This window comes from Podarcis pityusensis (genome assembly GCF_964106645.2).
Source record: "Podarcis pityusensis genome assembly, chromosome: 11".
NCBI classification, from domain to species: Eukaryota; Metazoa; Chordata; class Lepidosauria; order Squamata; family Lacertidae; genus Podarcis; species Podarcis pityusensis.
The window spans coordinates 32,865,884-32,883,171 of record NC_138036.1 but is presented as its reverse complement, the minus strand read 5'-3'; the positions used below and the strand labels follow the sequence as shown (position 1 = coordinate 32,883,171).

General features: G+C 47.5%; 1 protein-coding gene across 1 annotated transcript in view; it reads left to right on the top strand.

Moving 5' to 3' along the window:
• Window positions 1–10,793: 10,793 nt before the first annotated feature.
• LOC308458118 (tigger transposable element-derived protein 1-like) overlaps window positions 10,794–17,288 on the top strand; it is a 186,405-nt gene continuing 179,910 nt past the window's right edge. The window contains exon 1 of the mRNA XM_080972831.1: window positions 10,794–12,339. Coding sequence (XP_080828957.1) covers window positions 10,802–12,334 — 1,533 coding nt within the window. The 5' untranslated portion in view covers window positions 10,794–10,801 and the 3' untranslated portion in view covers window positions 12,335–12,339. The remainder of the gene's footprint in view (window positions 12,340–17,288) is intronic.

Sequence of the window (17,288 nt, the reverse complement as noted above, 5' to 3'; positions counted from 1 at the left end):
ACCCACGTGTTTTCCGACCCGGGTTCTCCCTCCCAAGCTACCAGGTACTCCACCTGGCACCATCGCCACCTTGAATCGAGTATTTCCGTGGCCCGGTTGTGGTGTTCCCTCTCCTCTATCTGCGGGTGTGTGGTGACTTTGCCTTCCAGAAACCAGAGGCCTTTCTTCTGGGCATGGTCGGCCAATTGGTGCGAAGGGAGGATAGAATTTTCTTTATGTATGCTACAACAGCAGCAAGAATACTCATCGGGAAGTACTGGAAGACACAAGAATTGCCCACCCGAGAAGAATGGCAGATGAAAGTGATGGACTACATGGAACTGGCTGAGATGACCAGCAGAATTCGAGACCGGGGAGAAGGGTCGATGGAAGAAGATTGGAAAAAATTCAAAATATATCTTCAAAAGTACTGCAATATAAAAGAATGTTAGAAAGAGGTCGGAAAAAGAATATTAGGTCGTTCTGGTAGATATGATATAATGGACTAAGCAAAAATGAGTTGATGAAATTGATGAATTAGAGGAGGTCTAATCACATTATTTTAATTTTAAAATACGTAAATGAAAATAAGGTTAGAAGGATTTGCTGGAAACACGATCTGAACTAGAATACAAAACTGGGAGGTGAGAGGAGGTCATGGAAATAAGTAAAGGGAAAAGGCTATGTAAAGGTTTAATCTGTTTTTGTTTTATTTTAACTCAATGTATTTTTATATTTTTTGTCAAGTTCTCTTTTTTATTCTATCTTATTGTTCTTTTTTACTTGTTTATTTCTTGCTTTGTTATGGCTAAAGTTTTCTTTGTATTTTGTATGGTTTTTCTTTTTCTTTTTTGGAACTTTAAATCTGGAATAAATATTATTATTATTTTTTTTAAAAAAAGAAGACTTTGCCTTCCCGCCCCGGGACTCCCCGCCCCTCCCTGTACGGTGAGAGTAGGGACCTATGGAACACCGGGTGTATCTTCATGCTGTCCGGCAACTTGAGCTTGAATGCCACGGGGTTCACCTGCTGTGTTACCTCAAATGGCCCCAGCCACCTTGGCTGCAACTTCTTGCACCCCCCCTTAAAGGGTAACCCTTGGGTTGACAACCACACCCGGTCCCCCACCCGTATAGTCTCCCCTTCCCTACGGTGCTTGTCTGCCTGCCTCTTGTAAATTTCCTTGGCCCGTTCTAAGTTCATCTTAAGTTGCTGGTGCAGAGCCTCCATTTCTTCCACAAACTGCTCTGCCGCAGGTACACTCCACCCTTCCTCCCCACTCCCCGGGAAGGCCCTGGGGTGACACCCATAATTGGCCATGAACGGGCTCATTCCCGTGGACACATGTTCAGCGTTATTGTACGCAAATTCAGCCAGCGCTAGTTTCTCTACCCAGTCGTTCTGCCTCTCGCTGACGTAGCAGCGTAGGTATTGCTGGAGTACACTGTTCGCTCTTTCTGCTTGCCCGTTGGTTTCCGGATGTCTCGCCGTCGAGAAGCTCACCTCTACCTGCAGCAAGCTCATGAACTTCCTCCAGAACCGGGAAGTAAATTGTTTCCCACGATCCGAAATTACTCTCAAAGGGATTCCCATGCAACCTGAAGATGTGATCCACAAACAACTTGGCTGTCTCCTCTGCGGTCACCGCATGTGAACAAGCTATGAAATGGCACATCTTTGTCAATAGATCGACTACTACCATCTTTGTCAATAGATCAACTACTACCATGACCATGTCTTCCCCCGGGACTTGGGCAAATCAGTCATAAAATCAATGGACACCACCTCCCAGGGTCTTCCCGGCGTGGGTAAGGGTTCCAGTAACCCTGCGGGGGCAGCCCTTTCCCCCTTTGCCCTTTGGCAGCGGTCGCAACCCCATACATATTCCCGTACATCCTCCCTCACCCTTGGCCACCAGAACTGCCTGGTGACGAGCATCATGGTTTTGTGCTGTCCAAAGTGCCCAGCTGTGGGGCTGTTGTGGAGTTGTTTGAGTACCTTTCCCCTCAGGGTCTCCCCAGGTACATACAGCGCCCCCTTATAGTACAGCACCCCTTCCTTCTCCTCAAACCCTCCTTGGGTTTCTCTTCCATCTCGGAGTTCCCGGATTTTAGTTTGAGCGAACATGTCGTTTCTAGTAAGCCCGGCCAGTTCTCGTTTCCCAACCAAGGCTCCCCCACACACCCATCGGTCCTCGGGGATCACGTGTTGTATCTCCGGTGCTCCCTCTCCTTCCATGTACTCCGGCTTCCGGGAGAGAGCATCTGCTCTTACGTTTTCCTCTCCTGGCATGCATCGGATTTCGAAGGAAAACTTGGAGAACTCCTGTGCCCATCGAATCTGTCTCTGGTTGAGTACTCTTGCGGTCCTCCAGTACTCCAAGTTCTTGTGATCAGTACAAACCTGGATCTTGTGCTGTGCCCCTATCAGCAGATGTCGCCATCGGTGAAACTCTGCATAGATCGCAAGCAGTTCGCGGTCGTACACCATATAGTTTTGCTCCGACTTGCTCAGCTTCCTCGAGAAAAAGGCACATGGCTTCCATTCCTGCTTGCTGCTCCCTGGTTGCAAAAGAACCGCCCCAATAGCTCTGTCGGACGCGTCGGTCTCTAGCCTCATGGGTTTCTCCAGATCAACGTGCAGGAGCTGCGCATCCGAAGCGAATGCCTTCTTCAGCCTTTCAAAGGATTGCTGGGCACTTTCTGTCCAGACAAACTTCTTTTTGCTACTGAGACAATCTGTGATGGGCTCTGTCAAGTGGGCGAAGTTCTTGATGAACTTCCTGTAGAAGTTGCTGAACCCTAGGAACCTCTGCACGTCCTTCCGGGTTTTGGGGGCCTTCCATTCCAGCACCGCCTGCACCTTGCTTGGGTCCATAGCTAGGCCTTTGTCTGACAACTTGTACCCCAGAAACTCGACTTCTCTGGTGTGAAACTGACATTTTTCCAGCTTGACCCACAACTGGTGCTTCTGCAGTCTCTTTAGCACTTCCCTGACGTCTCTGACATGTTGCTTCTCATTGTCCGAATAGATTAAGACGTCGTCCAAGAAGGCTACGCAGTTCTTGTACAGCAGGGACCCCAACACGTGGTGCATGAAAGCTTGAAAACAGGCGGAGCCCGACTGTAATCCAAAAGGCATAACTAAGTACTCAAAGGCCCCCAGGGGGGTGAACATTGTGGTCTTCCATTCGTCCCCCTCCCTCATCCTAATCAAATTGTATGCTCCCCTGAGATCCAGCTTGGTAAAAAAATTTCCCTGCCTCACCCATGTTAAAATGTCGTCAATCCTGGGCATTGGGAAGGTCACGGGTTCTGATACCAAATTTAACGCCCTAAAATCTACGACCAATCTGGGCTGGTTAGTCCCTTTTTTGTCCACAAAGAACACCGGACTGCCCCCCCACCGCCTTTGATTCCCTTATGAACCCCCTCTTCAGGTTCTTGTCAATAAACTCCCGCAACTCCTTCATCTCCCAGTCCGACATGGCATACAGTTTACCCACCGGCAGCTGAGCCCCTGGGAGCAAGTTGATTTGGCAGTCAAAGGGTCTATGGGGGGTAGTTTATCCGCCTCCTTCTCGCTGAAGACCTCCTGCAGGTCAGCATATTGTGGTGGCACCTCCCCTTTCGGCTCCACCGCTAACCCAGCCACTCTGGCCACGGTCATCCTTGGGGTTTCCCCCCCCCCCAGACAGTGTTCCAAGCAGTAAGCTGACCCAAAGGTGACCGTCCGCTGATGCCATGCCACTACTGGATCATGTAGTGCCAGCCAGCTCATCCCTAATATTATTGGGGATCCTGCCAGTGTGGCTATGTGAAAGGCAATGGTCTCCGTGTACCTGGAAACCCTCATTCTCATTGGTGGGGTCTGGTGCATCACTTCCTCTCCCAGAAGCTCCCTGCCATCAATGGTGGTCACTTGCAAGGGAAAATCCAGGGGCAGCAGGTGGAGCTGGTGCTCTAGGGCGAAGTCCTTACTGAAGAAATTGCAGGAACTGCCTGAATCCAACAGCCCCTTCACCTTGACTGGGTGCCCATTCGGGAGTTCTAGCACCACTTCTATGGCTATGGCCGCTCTGGGGGGGTCTGGCTGGGGCACTTCTATTGGTTGCTGGCCTGGCTGCTGTGCCCGCTGAGTGGCAGCCAAGCGTTGGCGTTTCCCTGCTAATGCTCCTTTCCCCCCTCCTCCTCACCTCCAGCAGCTCCCACCATTCCTTGCCAGGCCTTTCTTTGAGGGCAGACCCTGGCAAAATGTCCTGGCCGCTGGCAGAGGAAACACTTCTTATTAGTTTTCCAATCCTTTCCCTCCCTTTTGCGACCTTCATTGGAGTTTGAAACCTCCCGCGCGCGCGCGCCATCAATTTCCATTGGCTCCGCCGGCGGGGAAGGCTGCCTTGGTATTTCAGGAATGCAGTAGTCATGGCAACGTTCCCTTCTCCCTTCCCGCTTCTCCTGAGCCCGCGCTTCCTGTCCTATGCCAATCGCAAGCACAGCCTTGGTCAGCTGATCCATCGACTGCGGGCGGGGCACGCGGGAAAGCTCGTCCTTCACCGTTGGGGACAACCCCTCCTCAAACAACATCTGAATGGGTTCCGAGTCCAATTCCCACTCGAGCCGGTGGACTAACATGGCAAAGCGCGACCAGTAGTCTCTAACTGACTGGTTCCCCTGTTTACAACCCATCAGTTCCCGCCGAGTGACACTTTGCTGCACATCACTGGAATACATCGCATCCATCGCCTGGAAGAATTTCCTCAGGTCTTTCAAGGCGGCATTTTGCGTTGCCATTAGGGGCCTGATCCATTCCCTGGCCCCATCCTGCAGATGCCCGACAATGTATGCCACCCTCTCCCCATCGTCCACAAAATCCTTATGCTGCAGTTCCAAAGCGTATTCTATTTCCGTTCGGAACGCGTTGTAGTCCTGGGGTTTCCCCCCAAACTTGTGTACCAGTCCCGGTACCTTCCTTGCTACGGGGGTGGTCCTGACCTGTGCATCGTGAGCCCGCCTTTCTTCCAACCGTGCCGTGAGAAGAGCCACATGCTGTTCCAAATCTCGGTTCCTCTCCACCAGATTTTGCACTCCAGCTGCTCCCTCCGTGGTGCCAGCTTCTCCGGTTTGGCTCATTCTGCTGCCTGCCTGTCGCTGCGCACAAGCAACGTCAAGGACTGATGGATTGCTGTAATAAATGTAGGGGTTGCTCGTGCGCAAGTTGGTGCCACTCCTGGCTAGGTTGCCTTGTTAAACCTTTTCTGTCTGGACAGCCCTGCACTTCATGGCTGTTCAGTCGCTAGCAGAATCCATCAGTGGGCATTTCTTAAACCTTTTCCAGCATAAAAGTTGTTTGACTCCAAGTCTCCTCCTACTCTCCCTGCGCGGAAGCCTTCTGCGCAGGGAGGGCGTGGGTAGCGGAGGACCTGTTGGGTGTAGTGAAGGGTTAACCTTCTGTGTCTCGAGGCTGAGAGGAGGCGCTTACAAGGGAAGTAAGCCAGGACGTGACGAAAGCAGCTTGGAATGCTGTGAGCTGAGTGAAAAGTGAAAGCAGCTTAGTTCCGCAGCTGCAAGCTGAGAGAGAGAGACGCAGAAATGCAGCTTCAATCAGATGGTGTCTAAGAACTGTAAATATGCTATTTCTGAGCAAATAAAGTGCTATTAGGAAAGAAGAAACGTGTGGGACGTCTTTTACTGCTCTTTCTACACGGACGCTGTGCAATTCTGCTAATTGCTTTATGACCTGCAGAGGCCCGCAGGGGGAAGTGTGCTGGACGACAAGAGTAAAGCAATAAATCTTACCTAACATGGTTATGGGTCAACGTGAAGAATGTGAGGAAGGGCTTTGAAGTTTTATCTGCTGATCGTCAGCTTGATCGACTGCCGGAGACTTCAAAGAGGCAGATCGGAGGAGGCTGACGGAGGCTGGGAGCCAAGAGCCATGACGTCCGGAGTTTCCAGTTTGACTGCTGAGTGAGTACCTTTGGGAAAAGCCAACAGAAGGTAGGGCAATGGCTCAGCCCTGTGAATATGGCTTTGAGCTTAAGCTGCCATGTCAGAAACTGACTAGCCAAAATTGGCTGCAGTGGAGCTTTCAAGTGGAGCTTTTGCTGGTGGGGGAGCAGCTGTGGAATGTAATTCACCCCACACAGAATGCAGCTGGGAAAGCAGAGGCTGATAGGGCTGCAGAGCAAAGTGAAGTGGAGAAGCGTGTGCTTGCTTTTTTGGCAGAAAGTGTGGATGCTCATCTGGTGCCTGTTGTCCTGGGTGCAAGAAGGCCAGAGGCCGCTTGGCTAGCACTCCAAGAAGCTTGTGGAGCTGGAGTGGGAAGCAAGGGCCGAGAAGGGGCTGCATCCGAAAGGGGGAGGCAAGATGGCGCCGGCCACATCCTTGACTGCCGATACACAGCTGGGCGGAGCTGTGAGCCCCCACAGGGGGGCGAAGGGACTGTTCCTGTTGTTGTTGCTAGCAATGCTGCTTGTGCTTTTGCTGAGCCTGGGAGCTGTGTGGATGCTGCAACGTGTCTGTGTGAGAAACCTGAAGAGAGGCCAAGTGTTAAGAGCCCTTTACCCTTCAGAGGGGGTGCAGAAAAACGTCCTCAAGACCCCATGAGCAGTGGGGGGGCAGTGAGCAGTGAAAGCTCAGAGACGCCTCTTTCTCCAAAAGCTGCCAAGAGTTGTTTACGTCGTGAGTCGGAGCCTGGGAAGCTGAAAAGTGCTAGAGGCTTCAAGGTCAGCCACCTGCACCAAGTAGAGATAAGAGCTTCAGAGTTGTGTGGGAACGCCGAGACAAGTCCAGTCTCCATGGCAACTGAGAGAGTTGCATCTACGGAAGCTGTGAAGGTCGTGGGCAAGTCTTCCTGCCGGGGGGAGTCTGTTGCCGTGACAACCAGAGAGAACATCTGCAGAAGCCCCAAGGAGGGGGGTAGTGAGGAGATTGTTGCCCTGGCGACCCAGGAATGTAAACAACAAGACTTTCTCACTGTAATAATAGACTCTGGTGCCTCAAATTCGCTAGTGCCATCTGCTGATCTTTTGAGGAATTGCAGGACAGTAAAAACTGAGAAATATGTTACGTTTGCAGGTGGAAGCAGAAAAAAGCTGACAGAGACAGGACTGTTCTTCTGTCCTTTCCTTAAGCATGAAGTCAAAGCTTATGCAGTGCCCGGTTTAACTAACTGTTTGTTAAGTGTGCATGATCTATTGATTGATAATTTTCAAATTTCTTTTTCAGGTGACAAATGTGAATTTTCCAAGGATGGGAAACACGTGTACACAGTGCAGTCTAAAGATAATTTGTTTGCTGTAAATGTGCCTTTTTCCACAGGAGAGGATGACACCGAAGATGCGAAGGGCCAATGTGTGAATGTAGCGCCCCACAATGGTTGTTTACATATTTGGCACCGACGCTTCGCTCATTTAAATTGGAGATTTCTCCAGAAAGCACCAGAGCTGACACAAGGGTGCAAATTTAATGTTTGTGACAAATTTCTAGATTGCAATGCATGTAAACAGGCGAAAGTTGTGACATGCTCATATCCAAAGTCAGAGAGGCAGACCACGCAACCCTTTGAATTAATTCATGCAGATTTGTGTGGGCCCATGTCTGTTGAGTCACTGGGAGGTTCGAAGTATTCTTTGCTTTTGATTGATGATTTTTCGAGGTCTGCTTGGACCTTCTCTCTGAAAACGAAAGGGGAGGCAGCTAAAATGATCAGGGATTGGATCACTGCAGTTGAGGTAACCTTTTCCACCAAAGTTCGTGGTTTTCAAAGTGACAGAGGTGCTGAATTCACTGGTTCTGCTTTACAGGATTTCTTTAGGGAGAAGGGGATTAGCCACAGACTGACCGCTCCTTACTCTCCGCAACAGAATGGGGTCGCAGAGAGAAAGAACAGGACGGTGCAGGAAGCTGTGTCTGCGATCCTGTGGGACGCAGGGCTACCCCAGAAATTTTGGTCTCAGGCCTGGCACTATGTGGTCCATACGCAGAACAGAGTGTACAACTCTAGTGTAGGAAATACACCGTATTTCTTACTTCATGGAGATAAGCCTAAGGTACACTACCTTCGTGTGTTTGGTTGTGAGGCTTGGGTGCTTATTCCAAAGGCTCTACGCAAAAAAGGTGAGCCAAGATCTAAAAGGATGATCTTTGTAGGGTATGAGCCTGGCTCAAAGGCCTGGAGGTTTGCATATCCAAGTGGAGACCAGTCTAGGTTGGTTATCAGCAATAGCGCTGAGTTCTGTGAGCAAGCTGGTTGGAAACGTCTGCACGCTAATCCAGACGTGCTTCCACAGCAGTTCTATGACTCAGATGTTGAGGAGGAGGAGGAACTTGGAGCTGGAGACCACGGTCCAGAGGGACAGAGTCCAAGGCAGGGACAGCTCAGGATCCCTCAGAGGGGGGAACCTAGAACACCTCCTCAGGCAAGTGTCAAGTTTGAGCCAAAGAGTGAGCCTTCTTCACCTGCTGGACCAGCTGTAAGGCCCAAGAGGCGCAGCAGGTCAGAGGGGGAAGACACAGAGGATGATTTAGCTGGACCCAGTGAAGTGGCAGGGTCACCAGGAGTCACACTGAGGAGATCAGCGAGGACAAGGAAGCCTCCTGATCGGTACGACGCTTCAGGCGTCTGGGTAGGTTCTGCAAGATGTGAACCTGAATCCTTCGAGGATATTCAGAGTTTACCTGAGGAAGAAGCAGGCAAATGGCACAGGGCAATGGACAAAGAGATGAAGTCCATGAAAGATCTAGGTGTGTTCTCACTCACAGAGTTGCCACCAGGGAAGCAGGCGGTGAGTTCCAGGTGGGTTTACCGCTTGAAACCCACTGACGCTGGAGAGCCGCAGTATAAAGCCAGGTTAGTTGCTCGAGGATTTACTCAGAGGAAGGGAATACACTTCACAGAGGTGTATTCGCCAACGTCACGAGCGGAGACTTTGAGAACGCTTTTAGCTTGTGCGGCACAGAGAGGCTGGAAGGTAAACCACTTTGATGTGGATGTTGCCTACCTTAACTCAGATCTCCAGGAGGAGCTGTACATGATTCCTCCTCCGGGGTTTGAGAACTGAAGGCAGGATGTTGTGTGGAGATTGCACAAATCCATCTATGGATTACGTCAATCTGCTAGAAACTGGAACATGTGCCTGAATGAAGCTTTGGAGAAGCTAGGTTTCAGGAAGAGTCTTGCTGACAGTTGCCTGTTCCTTAGAGGATCAGGAGACTCACAGGAACTGGTGTTGTTTTTTGTTGATGACGTGCTTTTCGTCTCAGAAACAGATGAACAGGCGGAGAAGTTTGCCAAAGAGCTAGGTAAACGATTCAAGCTTAAACAGCTTGGTGCTGTCAAAACCTATCTAGGTGTCAATGTTGAGCGTGCACAGGATGGAAGTTTTTTGCTCAGCCAGAGAGGTAAAATTGAGCAATTGCTTCAGAAGTTCAGAATGAGTGATTGTGCAGGAGTGAGAAGTCCTATGGAGACTAGTTTTGTGAAGGACAGCCAGCAAGCAGAACGCGCTGCGTTCGAAAATACTGAAGTGTTTCAGTCAGCTCTAGGAAGTTTGTTGTACTTGTCCCAGTGGAGCAGACCTGATATAGCGTTTGCTGTCAATCTGCTCAGCAGGGAGGCATCAAACCCTAGTGTGCAAGCCTGGAATGGCGTCAAGAGAGTTCTGAGGTATTTGCAGGAGACCAAAGACTTTTGTCTTAGGTTGCCAGCACAAGGAGAAGTGAAACTGACTTGCTTTGTGGACTCGGATTGGGCGAATCTTGAGGATCGCAAGTCTGTGTCTGGCCTAGTGGTGAAGTTTGGGAACTCAGTAGTTGGATGGAGGTCCAAGAAGCAAAGTCTTATAGCGCTCTCATCCACTGAAGCTGAGTTTAGTGCTCTTTCAGAGGTGTGCAGAGAAGTAGAGTTCTATGCTTGTTTGGTGCAGGAACTCTGCGAAGTGGATTGTCTGCCGATCCGTGTTTTCGAGGACAATCAACCATGCCTGCGTTTGGCAGAGTCAGGTCAGTTCAAGGCCAGAACGAAACACCTAGACATTCGCTTTCGGAATGTGTGCCAGAGTGTTCAGGAGGGATTAGTTGCGCTGAAGTACTGTCCCTCTGCCAAGAACCTAGCTGATGGGTTCACGAAGCCACTCACCTTCCAAAGACATGGGGAGTTTTGTGAAGGTCTGGGTTTGGGACGACCAAGGGTCGATTCTCCCATCAGGCGCGAGACAAGAGGGGGTGTTGGGTGTAGTGAAGGGTTAACCTTCTGTGTCTCGAGGCTGAGAGGAGGCGCTTACAAGGGAAGTAAGCCAGGACGTGACGAAAGCAGCTTGGAATGCTGTGAGCTGAGTGAAAAGTGAAAGCAGCTTAGTTCCGCAGCTGCAAGCTGAGAGAGAGAGACGCAGAAATGCAGCTTCAATCAGATGGTGTCTAAGAACTGTAAATATGCTATTTCTGAGCAAATAAAGTGCTATTAGGAAAGAAGAAACGTGTGGGACGTCTTTTACTGCTCTTTCTACACGGACGCTGTGCAATTCTGCTAATTGCTTTACGACCTGCAGAGGCCCGCAGGGGGAAGTGTGCTGGACGACAAGAGTAAAGCAATAAATCTTACCTAACAGGACCCGTGCTCTCCTCGCTGATCTCCGGCGAGGAGTCCTGGAGCCCCCTCGCCGATTCCCCCATCTGCCCCCCTTTATCCCTGGTGTTACGCTGATTTCTTTCCCCAGCTGGTGAGCCGCCTCTCCCCCTGCTGGGCCCTTCTCCAGCATCGCTTGAGAGCCTAGCCTCCGCCTCTGGCTCCGATGTCAGTTCCCTGACAGGCACCATCCTGAAGATGAGGGAGAAGATCCTTGCGACTGATGCAGCCAAGGGAGTCACCAGGATCGTGAAGAACCGCCCAGCTGTTCTGGAGGAGGTCGAGAAGTTGCTCCTCATCTGGATAGAAGAGAAGCAGCGTGCAGGGGACACAGTGACTGAGGCCGTGATTTGTGAGAAGGCCAAGGCCTTGCACGCAGACCTCATCCGGGAACAGCCAGGAACCTCAGGCGAGCCAGAAATCTTCAACGCAAGCAGAGGCTGGTTTGACCGGTTCAAGACGAGATCTGGAATCCACAGCGTGGTCAGGCATGGAGAGGCTGCCAGTTCTGATGTTCCTGCGGCTGACGACTTTGCCTTGGAGTTCCTGGAGGTTGTGAAGACGGAGGGCTACGTTCCACAGCAGGTCTTCAACTGCGACGAGACCGGGCTGTTTTGGAAGAGGATGCCCAAAAGGACTTTCATCACTCAGGAAGAGGCCAAGTTGCCTGGCCACAAGCCCATGAAGGACCATCTGACCCTGCTCTTCTGTGCCAATGCAAGTGGCGACCTGAAGATCAAGCCCCTGCTGGTGTACCACTCGGAGAACCCACGGGCCTTCAAGAAACACAAGGTCGACAAGGAGCAGCTGAGTGTCATGTGGCGATCCAACAGTAAGGCTTGGGTCACACGTGTGCTGTTTGTGGACTGGGTCAATCTTGCTTTTGGCCCTGCTGTCAAACAGTACCTGCTGGACAACGACCTGCCGCTGAAGGCTTTGCTTCTGATGGACAGTGCTCCTGCTCATCCTAAAGGCCTTGAGGAGGACTTGTTGGAGGAGTTCAGCTTCATCAACATCATGTTCCTGTCGCCTAACACCACGCCACTGCTCCAGCCGATGGATCAGCAGGTCATCGCCAATTTCAAAAAACTCTACACCAAGGAGCTTTTCAGGCGATGCTTCGAGGTGACTGATTGCACCACCATCACCCTGCGGGAATTCTGGAAGGACCACTTCGACATCGTCACCTGCTTGAAGATGATCACCACGGCCTGGAAAGGGATCAGCCAGAGAAATTTGAATTGCGCTTGGTGCAGCCTGTGGCCGGACTGTGTGGCACCAAGTGACTCTGATGCACCAGAGTCAACAGTGATGCAGGACATTGTTGCCTTGGGGAGGACCATGGGCCTGGAGGTCACAGAGGAGGACGTCAGCGAGCTGGTGGAGGAGCACGACCACGAGCTGACCACCCAGGAGTTGGTCGAACTGCAGGCAGAGGCTGCGCAGGAGCAGGCCTCGCTGGAAGAGGAGGAAGCAACTGAGGAACGGCTGTCCTCCAAAGAACTGAGGGACATTTGCCTGAAGTGGAAGGATGTGCAGGCTTTTGCAGAGCGGAACCACCCTGACAAGCACATGACACGTGACCTTGCGAACACTTTTGATACAAGGGTCATGTCATCTTTCAGGGAGGTGCTGAAAAGGCGGATGAAGCAGCAGACCATGGACAGGTTCTTAAGCAAGAAGCAAAGAGTGGAAGAGGAACCTTCTTCGAGTGGTCCCCCAGAGTCTTAGAAAATGTAATGTACCCTTTTTTGATTTTTAAATGTTTTTCCTGTCATGTTTAGAAACTTAATTTATTGTTCCTTCAATTTTTGAAATGCTCTTTACAGTATGTGTGACTTTAAAGAGCAGTTAATAAACTCTTGTTGTACCAAATTTGGCTTTGTTTGGACTTTTTTTGACCATAGGAACACATTAATTGGATTTCAATGCATTCCTATGGGATTTCGTGCTTCGCAAGACGAAAAATTCGCTAGACGAAAAAACTCGCGGAATGAATTAATTTCGTCTTGCGAGGCACCACTGTACCTCGGGTTACATACGCTTCAGAAATTGTGCTTCAGGTTAAGAACTTTGCTTCAGGTTAAGAACAGAAATCGTGCTCCAGCGGCGCAGCGGCAGCAGGAGGCCCCACTAGCTAAAGTGGTGCTTCAGGTTAAGAACAGTTTCAGGTTAAGAACGGACCTCCGGAACGAATTAAGTACTTAACCTGAGGTACCATTGTATAAATAAAAAGTTCCCTTCCATTTTCAGGAGGCTAGTTCTAGACCCAGATCCAAGAATTTATGCTTTTAACATGATGCAAAAACTGTGCCTCATTAAAAGTGGACAGATGTGCTGTTATCTTCTTGCACTTTAAAGAAACATCAGGATTCAGAAGCTTAAAAATACCCTGATACACATGTGAGAAGTTTCCATTTTGAAAGGATCCTGAGGAGCTTCCAAAGTTGGAAGATCAAAGTTGTTCAGATCTCATTCAAGTTAGTTTGATAAGGCAAAGTGATCAAGTTCACATTTTCCTAAAAATGCCAAAGTATGCATGTATTAGTGAAAATAGCGCACAAAAAAAGCAATACTTTAGGAGAAACTGCTTGGCAAAAATGTGCATATTAGGTAGAATCGTTTATACAGATGTACATAGTAAGAGAAATTCACACAAATGGAGATGAATTTTCATGAGCACTTAAAAAAAGAAAAGAAACGGATGTAGAAATGCGGAGAACTGAACTTAAGTTTGGAAGAATGAAAAACAGAGAGAAACCAACACTACCATATTCTCCTATCCCTGGTTACTGGGCTTTGCATAAACTGTTGCTTTGTGTGAATTGGAGATGTGGAGAGGAGGAAGTGATTATGATGTAAATATTGGGTTGTAAGCAAATGATGAGACAGCAGAGTTCTGCTAGTACAATGGGGATTTCAATTCCTCCCCAAAATAAAATCTGTAATGATGGAGGTTGTTGTTGTTGTTGTTGACATCCCCTTAGCGTTAAGGACTTGTCTATTTGAGGAGTCACAGAACCTGGGCAGCTCCTTCGACCTTTAGTTTCAGTTATAGCAGAGGGTCTTAGAAGCTCTTCTGAATAAAGCCCTTTGATAAAACTGTTCCTCATTCTTGGTGCCTGTTCTTAGATCCAGAAACATTACGAAATCTGCTCCAGGTTCTTCTCCCAATCCCCTGGAGCTGATTTTGAGGGTGTTTGGGTAAAGTGGAGGGAACAGGAGAGAGAGAGGAAGCTCTGTTGTCTGTTGCACCATCAGAGCTGCAATGTTGAATATAATGCTAAATTTAATTATTTTCTATTTAGACTATTGTTAATGTAAGTTTACAAAAATTCTGCCTTGGGCAGAGAATGGGAGCAGTGAGTTAAACATATATTGCTCATTTGACAAGATTACATATTTTGAGGCAATGCTAAGCAACTTAGATAACAAGAATCACTGGGGAATGATGGATTGCTTGTAAATAAAAGGCCAGCCAGCTGAGGTTTCTTCTTCTTCTTAGCTTTGTCTGGCAAATACCTTTAGATATCTTTAGACTACATATAGTCACATTGTGCTTTATTATGCACATTTTTATATTATAATTTTATAACTCATGCCCATCTCTTTAATGCTGAGCTATAAGGATTTACTTCCCTGACAGCTCAGATTTCTTTCCTTTTTGTGGTGATGGGGGGAATTGTTGGAAGTGGGCTAGAAATAGACGTTGCCAATTATTTTTACTGTAAATATATTCTGACTTCACTGAGGACACATGCTGCAACTTTCTTAACAAGGAGAGAATAAATGTTCAAAATTCCAAAACAATACTTTGCAAAATAATGATATCCTAGTAAAGCACAATGTTTGAGAAATATCATTTCTGATCTACCCACCTCCTTGTAAATGAGTATTGGAATCAAGCAGCTGTTCAGACTTGAATTTCTGAATTTCCACACCAGCTTTTATTCTGTTTTCTCAGTCTCCAAGTCGGATGTCAGATTTTACATTTGGTCTGGCCCTCTCAAATACTGATGAAGGAGGGGGTCAAGCTGGTGTTTGCACATGAAATGTAGGATTGTGTCCTGAATATGCACACTATTTTTCACAATCTCAGCACAACCATTCTCTCAAACCTCGTAACATTGGAATGAAATTTGGCACCCATTGTTAGACCATGGTTCTAGGTTCAGCTAATATCAGCTGAACCTGTCACTTGTTTACACAGCATGGAGGGACAAGCAAAAGATATTGGGATGGGTTGAAAGGTTAGCTTCTTAAAATGAAACTTATTTCATTCATGGGAAGAGAACCGTTGAATCCAGCCTAGTATAATGCAGTGTTTGAAAGAAATATAGGGTTGTATCCAACACTGTAGTTCAGTAAACATAAGCATTTTCCCTTGTGCAATGGAACATCCCATTCGTCTCTTCTCCTTTCCCTCTGTACCCCTGAACTCCTGTGCCATCAAATGCTACCAACCATTACTGCTTAGGTTTGTATGTTTTATCATCATCAATCTTTATTATGGTCCAGAGACCCAACAAATCATTACAAAGCAATGCACAATTCAGACAGCCTACCTCCAGGTTAAACAAACATTTTGTTCAGACTTAAAGATAGGGATCATTGGTTCTTGCAACCACCGATAAAAACTTTGCCACTGCTAATCTTCTAGTGTTTGTTCGGTCTTCCAATAGGAACCTGACATGGTGAGCGTCTGATTTTCCCGGGAAAGGTACCAGCAAGGGTAATATCAGTTCATCCCTGGCTTGTTCATATTTCGCACAGTGCAGCAAAATATGTTTCATAGAATCGATGTCTTGAACATGGTAGGTTTTATGTTTGTCCAGTCCTCTTTTAAAACCATCAAAGCTGGTGGCCATCCCTACATACTTTGGTAGGGAATTCCAGAAGTTAACTAAGTGAAGAAGGGCTTTCGTTTGTCCCAATTTTTCCAATATACAGCTTCACTGGGTTCCTCTCAGTTCTAGAGTTATGAGAACTCTGCTCCACTTCCTGTTTGCACCAGAGGAAATTGGGAACTTTTGCTTCTAGTTTTAACATATTTGCATTTCCCCATGATGTCAGAACTCAGAGAACTGTGATTTCTTTAAATTGTGGTAAGTTGTTGTTATATATTTATTTATACCCAACCTTTCCATGATGGGACTGAAGGTGATATGTGAAAACTCAGGATCAAACCATGTTTACAGCTCTTGACTTGCTATGGAAACAGCATTTAAACACCATCAACTGTCCTATGAAAAGAATCATGGTTGTTGTTTTTTAGGGTGCTAATGTTGTTTACTGTATTTTGAAAATAGGCAGTTGAATGTTACTTGTAAACGGCATTGAATTTGGGCATCACCCAGAACTGTGGTTAGTTTCTTCTGATTTCCTCCTCCAGCACATGAAGGAGAGGGGGTGTATGAACCATCAGCTGACTGCAGCTTGTTCACTTATCCAGAAACCATGGTTTCCCATTACATCTGAGCAGGCCTTTCAAGTTGGAACTAAGTTTGAAGGAGCACTGGTGGAAACCTCAGTGTTTAAAACACTGTTTAAAACACCGAGTTGCAAGTCAGCTGCTGCATACAGAATATATGGTAAATAAAAGATGTGTTTTCACATGCAGATGGACTCAATTAATAGCCCTTATGTGCACAGAAATTCACTGAAAATTATAATTACAGTCTGTATTTGAAACATGTTGCTTGCCATTACTCCATTTCAAAGTCATATAGGAAAATTTCCATTTACATTAATTAAAAAATAATCTTCTCCACAGTAAGCAAAGTGCTATGCACAGTTCCATTAGCAGGAAGATATTTATTTTGACAGTTCTGTAAAATATTTGAATCTTGCTTATCAATATAAATGGAGAGCAGCAGCCTTATATGTCAAATAATTCATTAGTCCAGAAGCGTGTAACAAACACCATTTATCAAAACAGCGTTGTGCAGGAAATAACCCATGCTGTGTGTGTTGAGATAACAGTTATACAACGTATATCTCCTTTTAAAAAGAAATTTTATAGAAATGTGGTCTGTATTCCTTTACATACACACATATGTATATTAGTAAAAAACACAAAGAGGTACATGTGTATGTTTAATGACATCTCAATTCTGCATTCATTGATAAAAAGCAAGCTTCATTTTATGTACTACATACAAGCAAAAATATAAGAAAATTAAAGCTATCTGAGTACTGCAACACTGGTAGAACAAGATGGCATTCAAGTGGCCAATCTGCCAAATGAAAAAATTCCTACCTGGCCCCGTCCCAAGACAGGCGACCAACCAAAGTCCAAAGCAAAGCCAGAGGACATCTAAAATAAAGGGCGGGTGTTCGGCAGCGTGAAGCAGGTGCCTGACACATGTCACGCTGCCACTTTTATATCCCCTCACGATCATCCCCCACAAAAGTGATTGGCCAAGAAGCCAGGGTGATCGTGGTGCCACCCTGGCATGACGGCATTACTCCACCCACACCTGGGGGGGGGGGGAGGAACCGGCCTGGGGACCTGCCCGCGACCAGGACCATCCTTAAAGATGATCCCACTTAGCAGAAGGAAGAACAGTTGGATGTCATCCTAGTGTGGATACTTTGAACAATCTTTTTTATGTTTAACTGACAGACAGAACATTGGAAGTCCTTTTTATTTTATTTATTTTATTTTACTTTTGTTTTCTTCCTT